At 40.8% G+C, this 11,111-nt stretch overlaps 1 protein-coding gene across 6 annotated transcripts in view; it reads right to left on the reverse strand.

Annotated features, from left to right (window-relative positions):
• Nucleotides 1-11,111, reverse strand: part of STAT2 (signal transducer and activator of transcription 2) — a 66,970-nt gene that overhangs the window by 30,698 nt on the left and 25,161 nt on the right. For 2 of the 6 annotated variants that reach the window (XM_087886873.1, XM_087886870.1), the window contains 4 exons: nt 5,230-5,389; nt 3,171-3,330; nt 2,209-2,307; nt 337-429 (listed from right to left, as the gene is read on the reverse strand). In XM_087886873.1, the coding sequence (XP_087742999.1) occupies nt 337-429; nt 2,209-2,307; nt 3,171-3,330; nt 5,230-5,389 (512 nt within the window). Of the gene's footprint in view, nt 1-336; nt 430-2,208; nt 2,308-3,170; nt 3,331-5,229; nt 5,390-8,931; nt 9,163-10,805; nt 10,947-11,111 lie in introns of those variants that run through there. The other 4 variants (XM_087886872.1, XM_087886871.1, XM_087886874.1 and 1 more) reach the window with 4 other exon arrangements.

An 11,111-nucleotide genomic window follows, 5' to 3' on the forward strand; every position in this document is an offset into this window, starting at 1 on the left:
GAAATGGGCCGGCAAGGCAGGTGTTGGGTGTATGAGGCCTGGCTGCAACTGTCCGAAGGTAAGTAGTAGGGCCACTCCACCCCACCATCCCCTCTCTAGCTTAATTTTACCCGTGCACCCTGGAGTGGGCGGGGTCTTAATTAGGGCTTATTTGGGGGGTAGGGCTTATATTGGGCACACGTGTAAAAAATCAAGCTAGGATTTACTTTTGGGGTAGGTTGCATTTTCGGAAAAACACGGTATAAAGTGGCTTGCCTCAACCTGAAATTATGTATCTAGCAACCTTGAATTTTGCAGGAAAGAGTTAAAAAGCACTGCCAGGCCTCCCATTCTCACGTGAATTGTCTTTTGCATCTCCATTAGCCGCTCCTCAATCTTATGCTGATGGCTGGCAAGCACAGTGGAATCAGATGGAGGATCCACAGTTGCCTGAAGAGAGAGGAAGAGAAAACACACAAACATTGCTAGCTCATTTGTATGGATCATCACTGAAGGGGCTTCCCCCCACCCCAGTTCCTGTTGTTAAGAGACACCCTGTATCTTGCTCAAATCCTCAGATCTTTCCCCCTACCTTTACAGCACTGCTATTTTATATCAATCTTTTATTCCTATTTTTCCCTATCACAGTACAACAACAACAACATTTTCTCCTGTCTCTGGATTTCCCTTTCCAATTCAGTGTTGAATTGCCCAGTGAAAATGTTCATCCAAAACAAATGTAAAATTAAAAGCTTGGGATGCATTTTGCTTTGGTGCAGATCTCGGGAGAGGAGAATGTACTAAAATTATTGCTGGAAGTATGATGCTGGTGGATTAGAAAATATAGCATTAGTGTTTGCAAATTACTCCTATCCTAAGTCCACCTTCCCAGGAAAAGCAAACTCTTTCCACAATCACAGAAACATTTGGCCATAATAAATATGGATTAAAACACTAGAAGTCAGAGCACCCAGCAAAATAACACATCAGTTCCAAGAAGATAGCCCTTGATTAATTCAAAAAGCTATTGTCTTTGTAACGCTAAGTCTCATGACTTCATCATTCCATCCTCACTGAACACATGACCAGTCAAATACACTGCTGTAAGCGATCTAATTTTATTGAATTCATCATATGTATATCATAATTTGCATAAGTCTGCATACAGAGGGGGATGCCTAACCATTTCCAGGTTTAGCGACAGCTGCCTTCACCACAATAATAATTCATACTTCAGGAGAATTATAGGTTGGTTACTGATTTAAAACAAACTCTTGGGGAAATTATCACCTTGTGACAATTTGTCATCAAGCGTCATCTTGGAGGAGAGATGAGTGGCATAGAAATGTAATAAATAAATTGGGAGATTTTTTCCCTGATGGGATGGGCATTTATTCCAGGTAGTCCTCGACTTACAAACAAAATTGAACAAAATTTCTGTTGCTAAGTGAGACATTTGTTCAGTGAGTTTTGTCCCGATTTATGACTTTTCTTGTCACAGTTGTTAAGTGAATCACTGCAGTTGATTAGTTAGTAACCCGGTTGTTACGTGAATCTGGCTTCCCCATTGACTTTGCTTGTCAGAAGGCTGCAAAAGGGGATCCCGTGACCTTGGGACACAGCAATGGTCAAAAGTACGAACCAGTTGCCAAGCGCCTGATCACGTGACCATGGGGACGCTGCAAAGTTCGTAACGATGAAAGATGGTTTTTCAGTGCCGTAGTAACTTTGAACAGTCACTAAATGAACTGTTGTAAGTCGAGGACTAAATTTTATAAACCAAATCATACTGCAGTTGGCTATGGGTTGGTTATTGGTTTAGAACAAACTCTTGGGGAAATTGTCACCTTCTGACAATTTGTCATCAAGAACCAACCCTGTAGGGGAGAATGAGCAGCACGGAAATTTAATAAATAAAATAAAATAAACTGGGAATTTAATAATAAAATAAAATAAAATAAATAAAATAAAATAAATAAAATAAAATAATAAAATAAAATAATAAAATAAAATAATAAAATAAAATAATAAAAAGATAAAATAAAAAATAAAATAATTAAAGTAAATTAAAAAATTAAATTAAACAAATAAACAAAATAAACTGGGAGAGAATTTTTTTCCTTCGCTGGGATGAGATTGACATAAATCAAGGCTGACCAAGTATTGCTAGATGGAAAAAACTCTGTTTTGTGCAGGCAGAAGAAGACCAAGCAGGTTTTTGTTTTTTACCTGAGAGGTAGAAAAGGCTTCGGACAGAATTGCTCTCTCCTGTCTCAATAGATCATCAATGGCAATGGCTAATTTCTGGGGACATTCTTGATACTTGCTCTGGAAGGCAAGGCACAGCAAGATAGAAAAGTGTAAAGCTATACCCAAATAAAAACTTTTTATATCATCTACTGCCAAGAACACCAGACCTTTTTGGAATCACTACTTGCAGGTCATCTGGGTAGCTCTAGTGGAAAAACAAGATATAATCTAAGCAGATCTCCACTGTCATTAACTAGGTTCTTTTTCCTACCTGAGGTATGAAATCTCACCAGGATAGCAATAGTATTTAGACTTACATACCACTTCACAGTGCTTTACAGCCCTCTCTAAGCGGTTTACAGAGTCAGCAGATTGCCTCCAACAATCTGGGTCCTCATTTTACCGACATCGAAAGGATGGAAGGCTGAGTCAACTTTGAGACTGGTGAGATTCGATCTGCCAAATTGCAGGCAGCCAGCAGGCAGAAGTAGCCTGCAGTACCGCATTCTAACCACTGTGCCACTGTGGTCCTCCTCATGGCCATCATATGAGTGTAGGAAAGGCCCACATGGCAACTAAGAGTTCCCAATAAATGCACACATTTTGTCTCTCTTGGTCAGCAAGGATAAGGGTCTAAACTACATAGTCAGTGTAGAAACATAGGTCAGTGTTTCTCAACCTTGGCTCCTTTAAGATGTGTGGACTTCAGCTCCCTGAATTCCCCAGGCAGCATGATTGGCTGGAGAATTCTGGGAGTTGAAGTCCACACATCTTAAAGTGGCCATGGTTAAGTAACATTGACATAGATGGTTGCACTTAAAAAATGTCAAGCTCTTTTATCCTTCAGTTTTTCCTCCTGTCTTGGTATCTTGAAGGGATCCCATCTCATTCTGACCCTTTCCCGCTGTGCAGGAACACACACACGTGTGTTCTATGCATACCCATAGTTGCAGTTTGGCACGCCGCAAGTTGTGCTTGAGTAACATGTTAGCATTGTTCTCTTCGCCCAATGCCAGACGTCCGATCTGATCATCCAGTGAAGACAACATGGTATGGAAAAGACAGCAGGCTAATGAGGGGTCCAGTTCTACTGCTTGGCTCCTAAAAGCAGATAATGGAGAGAATGCAAAGCAAGACTCAGGCGGCCTTGGCTGAGATAAAGAGAAAGTCATTGCCAAAACAAGGCATCCCATGTAGTTTTGGAGGGCGGGGGGAAGGAAGGAGATTGTTTGTAGTCAGAAAATGGAACCATAGCAAACCAAGTCTTACCATATTTTTTGGACTATAAGATGCACCGGAGTATAAGATGCACCAAGATTTTTAGTGGAAAATAAGAAAAAAAAAAAGGTTTTGCCCTCCCTGGCCCCCAGGAGCACTCTGCAGGCCTCCCAAATCCACTGCGTGTCCCGTTTTTCGCAAAAAACATGCCCGTTTTTCACCTCCCAAACCCCCACGTTGCATTTTTGCCCTCCCCAGTCCCCAGGAGCACTCTGCAGGCCTCCCAAACCCTCTGCGCACCCCGTTTTTTGCGAAAAACAGGCCTGTTTTTGGCAAAAATGGGATGCGCAGGGTGGGGTTTTAGGAGATCAAAAATGGCTGTATTCAGTGTATAGATTGCAACAACATTTCCACCCTCTTTTTTTTGTGGGGGGGGGGGAGTGTGTCTTCTACTCTGAAAAGTATGGAGTCACAATTGGGTCATAATTATAAGGTATTATAAGTACCTTATATCTTATAGGTATTATAAGGCCCTGAGAAAAAAATTGGCATCATGGTTAAGGCACTGAATTAGAAACTGGGAGTTTATGAGGCCTAGTCTTACCTTAATCACAAAGCCAACTGGATGACCCTGGGCCAATCCCTCTTTCTCAACTCTGGGAAGGAGGCAAGGGGAAACCACTTCTGAAAACTTGCCATGAAAACCGTAGGGACTAGTCAAAGCAATTACCAGGAGGCAAGGTTTGAGTCGTCAAACCCCTAATTTGGGTATATTTTAATGAAGTTCCTAAACTTATAGCTAAGGCAAGAAAGCGCCACAGACCTGCTTACTTAAATGAAGCATAATAATCTTATAATTTTTATCATATCTTTGCTCTTTCTGACAATGGTGAAGAGACTGTACCAGATTTTTAGATTAATAAATGTTCTAAGATCTTTAAATCCTCATTTTTAAGGATCTATCTATCTGACAGAACTTTTGGATAGGCTTCTCAATATACTATTGTGATTCTTTGAGATGACTGAATAAATATGTAGTCGTTACTACGTCTGGGTAGCGCATTGTGTTTAAACCAGGGAAATACTTCCTTTACAGTTCTATTAGTGCATTAAAACCAATCAGTCAACTTCATACTTTTATTCAAGTGTACAATCTTCAGAATACAAGGTTCAGCGTGCCATCCATTTGTATAGGTAGTATTTGACTTATGATCACAATTGAGCTCAAAATTTCTGTTGCTACGTGAGACATTTATTAAGTGAGCTTTGCCACATTTTACGACCTTTCTTGCCATAGTTGTTAAAGTGAAATATTGCAGTTGTTAAATTAGTGACATGGTTGTTAAGTAAATCTGGCTTCCCTGCTGACTTTGCTCGTCAGAAAGTTACAAAAGAGGGATCACATGACCGCAGGACACTGCAACCGTCATAAATATGAATCATTTGCCAAGGGTCTGAATTTTGATCATGTAACCATGGGGATGCTGCAACTGTTGTGTGAAAAATGATCTTAAGTCACTTTTTTTCAGTGCTGCTGTAACTCTGAACAGTCAGTAAATGAACTGTTGTAAATCAAGGACTACTTGTACTATATTTAGGATCTATCAGAATTAGCTGACACCACATGATGTATGACAGAAAGACTTTCATTCATAGCTGGGGTGGGGGGAACCCATTGTATAGAAAGAGATATACACAATAATAAACAATAAAAACCAGCAGATCAAAGACAAATTACAAAGACAAATTCAAGGAAATGACTAGGATAGAAATAAGCATTACCAGTTTTGTTCCTCAATCCAGTAAGCTAAATACTGACGCACTTCCATGGGTAAGGTGTCATCTGAGTAGAGAAAATCTATCTGGTCCATGTGAACCTTGTCCAGCATTTGAATTTGTTGCCATTGGGACATGTTGGAATGTGCTGCTGAACCTCGCACACCTAAGCAAGGAAAGACATCAGGAACCCTTTGTAAGAACATTGAGCAACTGAGAAAGGTAATTCTTTTGTATCACATATGTCCTCTTCCAAAAGAATGTCTACATTAAGTACAAAATAAAAAACACATTTTTGCACAAGGTTGGCATGTATGATGGCTTGTACATGGCATAAGTATGAAAAAGATGAAGAAACACAAAGGAGATACTAAATTAAAGCTCCCTGGAAAAAAGAGGAGAAAATAACAGAAATGAGACCATGGTTTTTCCTTCCTTTGGTGTGAAGGGAGGCAGTAAAATATTGTAAACGCCAGTGTGGAACATGAGGTTAATTTCTGTAATTAGGGTGGGTTAGAGTCCCATTAGTAGGAAAAATGTAGAGATGCTGAAGCAGCCAAAGGAAGGTCATCCTGTAGTGTTATGACATTCTGGATGTAAAGTCATAGTATGATTTAATTTGCTTTATCATTCCTATGTAACCTTTCTGAAGGAATATAATAGCAACAGTAGTCCCAAAGGTCCTTTTTCAAGAGGCAGCTGGACTTTCTGGTTTTTCCTTGAAGACGTTTCGCTTCTCATGCAAGAAGCTGAAGAAGCTTCTTGGATGAGAAGTGAAATGTCTTCAAAGAAAAACCAGGAAGTCCAGTTGCCTCTTGAAAAAGGACCTTTGGGACAACCATGACCTGGATGACTGAGAATCTCCATAGACAATAGCAATAGTACTTACAGTACATTCAGAAAGTATTCAGATCCCTTCACGTTTGTCAATTTTGTTATGCTGCAGCCTGATTCTACAGTTGTTAAAATTCATTTTTTTTCTCATTAATCTACATTCAGTACTCCATAATGAAAAAGTAATTTTAGAAATGTCTGTAAATTTATTAAAAAGAAAAAAACTGAAATATCACATTGGCATAACTATTCAGACCAGTGGTGGGATTCAGCCAGTTCGCACCACTTCAGGAGAACCGGTTATTAACTTTCTGAGCGGTTGGTGAGCTGGTTGTTGGAAGAAATCATTAGGGCAGAGAACCAGTTCTTAAATTATTTCAATCCCACCATTGATTCAGACCCTTTACAACAGGGCTGTCAAACTCGTGGCTTGAGGGCTGGATGCGTCATGCACTGGCCACGCCCATGCCGAGTTTAGCAAAGGGGAAAAAAATCCCAACACATCACATGACGCTGCAAGTTTGACATCCCTGCTTTACAACATGTGAAATTTAGCTCAGGTGCGTCCCATTTCTCTTGATCGTGGCTGACATGTTTCTACACCTTGAATGGAATCAACATGTGGTAAATTAAATTGCTTGAACATGAATTGGAAAGGCACACACCTCTCTACAGAAGGCCTCACAGCTGACAATGCATACTGTAGCAGAGCAAAAGTCATGAGGTCAAAGAAACTGCCAGCAGAGCTCAGAGACAGGATTATTGCAAGGCACAGATCTGGGGAAGGCTGCAATAAAATTTCTGCTCTTCAGTTCAACCCTGGTTGCACCAAACTTATTCTATTTGAGAATTATGGAGGCCACTGTGCTCTTCAGGGCTCTTCCAAGAGCTGGTTGCCCAATCAATTTAATTTACCACAGGTTGACTCCATTCAAGGTGTAGAAACATATCAGCAATGATCAAGAGAAAAAGAAGGCACTAGAGCTAAATTTCATGTGTTGTTGTAAAGAGTCTAAATACTTATGCCAACGTGATATTTCAGTTTTTTTCTTTTTAATAAATTTACAGACATTTCTAAAAATCCGTTTTCACTTTGTCATTATGGAGTACTGAATGTAGATCAATGAGAAAAAAGTTTCAACAACTGTAGAATCAGGCTGCAGCATAACAAAATTGACAAAAGTGAAGGGATCTGAATACTTTCTGAATGCACTGTAGATGTATATACCGCTTGATAGTGCTTTAAAGCCTGCTTTAAGCAGTTTACAGAGTCAGCATATTGCCCCAACAATCTGGGCTCTCCTTTTGCCAACCTCGGAAGATGGAAAGCTGAGTCAACCTTGAGCCAGTGAGATTTGAACTGCTGGCAGGTAGCAGAATTAGCCTGCAATACTGCATTCTAACCACTGCGCCACCACGGCTATATAACCCATAACCTTCCTTAGTTCAGGGCTCTTTTGCATTCTTTTGGGCCAGTGCCCAGTTCATACTGTAGCTGTGCATGCCAGTAAAAGTTACTTTGCTCCATCTGTAAGTTTTGGTTCCTTATTGTAGTGGGCATTTCTCCTACAAGAATTTCTTACCAGGTATTTATAAAGTGTTTGTGGATGTGTGTTTCTCTCTGTATGCTTCTGTGTATGTGTGTGTGCATGTAATCAGTTGCCAGGTTTCAGTAAGGAGTTCCTTGCTGCAACTGATAAAAGCTAATTTGTACATACAGAACTTAAACAAATTCTCATATAATGGGGCCAGAAAGAAGCCTGCCCAAGGATCATAAGGAAGGTATCCCACTGCAATCGAGACTGTACTCATTTTTAAATACATGCTAAGAGGCATGCCTAACTATGAAAGGGTATATGATTTAAGCCACAATATTCCCTTGACATCAGTAGCTTTTCCTTTTTGATTTCAGGAAGCTCTTTATTGCCATCTCTGTGCAAAAGAAAGCAAAGAAAATCAAATAACAAAAAGATTAAAGAAAGCAATGCAAATCAAATGAAAGCCTTGTGAATGTAGAAAATATGAGTTTTGCTGTTTCCAAATTCTGTCAGCAGAACAACTACCGTATGAGTTTCGTAGCTGAATGAAAGCAAAGGGGATGTGAAACAAAGGAAAAAATATGTCAGAATGAGTCAAATGTTGTAAACAAACGAAGCCCGGAAATATCTGTAGAATTTTAAAAACCATGAAGTCTTGACAGCATTACTCAGCTCAGTCCAAAAAGTAATGAAAAGCAGAAAGCATATGCACAAATACAGGAGAGATCCTTCGTGTGGTTGAACTACCCAGATTTAGATTTTATGAAGGAATTCCCATTTTCCTTGGTTATTTTAAGGGGCTAATCCTATAGGAATATTGCATAGGGGCTGTTGGAAACTGCAAACCGCCTTAGTACAGTAAATAGAAAGAAAATATAATAAAAAATACTACTTCTGGAATGCAATAGGCTTTCCAAAGTTTCTAATAGCCAAATAGCAAAAGAAATCCAGGTAAGCCTCAACTTACGACCACAATTGAGCCCAAAATTTATGTTGCTAAGTGAGACAGTTAAGTAAATTTGGCCCTGTTTTACGACCTTCCTTGCCACAGTTGTTAAATGAATCAGTGTACTTGTGAAGTTAGTAACGTGGTTGTTAAGTGAATTCGGTTTCCCCACTGACTTTGTTTGTCAGGTCTCAAAAAATGATCACATGACTCCGGGACACTGCAACCATCAGAAATATGAACCAGTTGCCAAGTGTCTGAATTTTGAACACATGATCGTGCAGACGCTACAATGGTTGTAAGTGTGAAAAACGGTTGTTAAGTCACTTTTTTCAGTGCCATTGTAACTGTGAACGGTCATTAAATGAACTGTTGTAAGTCGAGGACTACCTGTATATCCGGAAAATTCTGTTTGTTCTTCCCCCCTCTCCCTCATCCAATTCAGGATTGCACATCTCTTGATCTGAGCTTCTTCCAAGTTGGCAAAATCCACCATTGCTGCTGCAGGTGCACATTCTATCACACTGGGCGATTTGGGCCAGTCACTCTTTCTCAACCCAGCCAACTTTATAGGGTTGTTGTTGTGGGACATAAAAGGAGGTGGGGTTACCTTAACGTTCTATAGCAAATGAGGATACAAATCAAAACACGAAAACAAACAAACAAGGAGAGCTAGTGTGGTGTAATGGTTAAGGCTAGAAACCAGGAGATCATGAGTTCTAGTCCCGTTTTAGGCACAAAAATCAGCTGCGTGAGACCTTGGGCCGTCCCCCTCTTTTAGTTCTAGGATGAAGCCAAGGGCAGACCGCTTCCTAAATCTTTCCAAGAACAACTGAATGGAGCCCAGACAGTTGTCAGGCGTCTGATTTGAACAACCTGAATCACAAATTGTCCTATTTCCCCCTAGGCTTTAATGTAAACATTGTTAACAGAAGTGCTAAGTTTATAGACAAGACAGTTCAGTTAAGAATCTGTTATACTGAAGAGACTGAGGTATCATGTAAAAGCAATGCAATTTATCTATACAATTCTTTTTTATTTAGCAGGTATGTATTTTTGTTATTGTATTTCCTTTTATCTATTTTATAGACCTTTATTTTATTGCTTTTGATATGGCATGGCTGTGAGACTAATCAATAAGAAACCAAAATTGACTCAAAGGTAAACCACACACAAATATTAAATTAGTAGATGTCAGACAGAGAACAAGCAGAGAATGGGAAGACTGGTGAATGGAATTGCAGCTCAGTGTTTTCTTTCTGAAAATTAAACCCGAAAGCCAGGAAAAGTCTTTTAAGGTTGGATTAACTGGCTCAACACAGTCTGATGTAGTTTGCCTGCTCTGCCCAACTTCTTGAAAATGAAACTTAATTTCGTCACACCCCCAGTTCCTAGCTGAAACAATTCTTTGATTAACCTATGCCCAAGCAGGAATTTAAGCTTGGAGTAACTGCTCACCACAGTCTGATGTAGTTTGCTGGCTCTGCCCAACTTCTTGGAAATGAAACCTAATTTTGCCACACCCCCAGTTCCTAGCTGAAACAATTCGTTGATCAACCTATCCCCAAGTAGGAATATCAATGAAACGAATCCTAATCTTTTTTTTGTTAGGTTTCATAACCCAAACTCTTGTCTGACTCCCATCAGCCAGTCCTTGGGATGAAAGCAAGCTTTTGCAGTCCTGCCTTTACCCCCCTCCCACATCCACAGAAGCTCTATGCAGCATCCTACAACCATGGTTAGAGCAGTTGGCTGAAAACAAGCCCAGCATCACCTTTTCCAGCATCGCAGCCAGCCGTTTTGACTGAACTAGAAGGGAGAGGGGTGCCCCCCACAACCCCTGGTTTTCCCCCTTCCAAATTTCTGCTTTATTGCGTCCCACTCGGCAACAAGTCAAAGCAGAAGCATCCAAGGTGTTGACCTTGGACCCCAACAACTTCTAAAGAAAAGATAGGGCAGTCTTCTTCGGCAAATGCCCTCCATTTACCGCTTTTCTGGAGAATTTTGCAAAGGCTTTCGGGCTTAGCTCAGATTAATTTCCACAATCTTGTGCTCCCCCGCAGAAGGTGCACGACCAACTTGGTTTTGCAAGCCGGATTTCCGAAGCCCCTTCTTTTTTCTTACTTTGTATTTGCTGCTTCCCTCCAAACGGACACGCCTTCCTACACATTCACCGGGTTTAAAACACTCCAGAGTGGCCACAGATCTCTGAGCCCTACAAGATTTCCCCCCACCCCATCTCCCCTCGGCCCCGAAGCCGCTACCTGCCGAAAGAAGCCGCCGCTCCACCTCCAGGGAATGTTATTGTAAACTCTGCAATTCAAGCTCTTTGCAAAAAAATTGGCCCCGTCTGGGCCAGACGGAGGGCAGCCCCGCCCATCCTTTCCGTGATTGGACGAAAGTCTGAGCTTTCGTCTCGAAGCGGAGGGAGTAGGTGCTGTCAGAAGAAGAGCCGCCTTTGGCCGCTTGGCGATTTCGATTTCCCTGGAATGATGTCAGCAATGGAGGCGGGGACCTTGAAAGGATTATGTAAATACAGTGCACGCTGGCTATTGGCTGACGGAGTTGCA

The sequence above is a fragment of the Pantherophis guttatus genome, chromosome 2 (assembly GCF_059756535.1).
Source record: "Pantherophis guttatus breed Tessera chromosome 2, ASM5975653v1, whole genome shotgun sequence".
NCBI lineage: Eukaryota > Metazoa > Chordata > Lepidosauria > Squamata > Colubridae > Pantherophis > Pantherophis guttatus.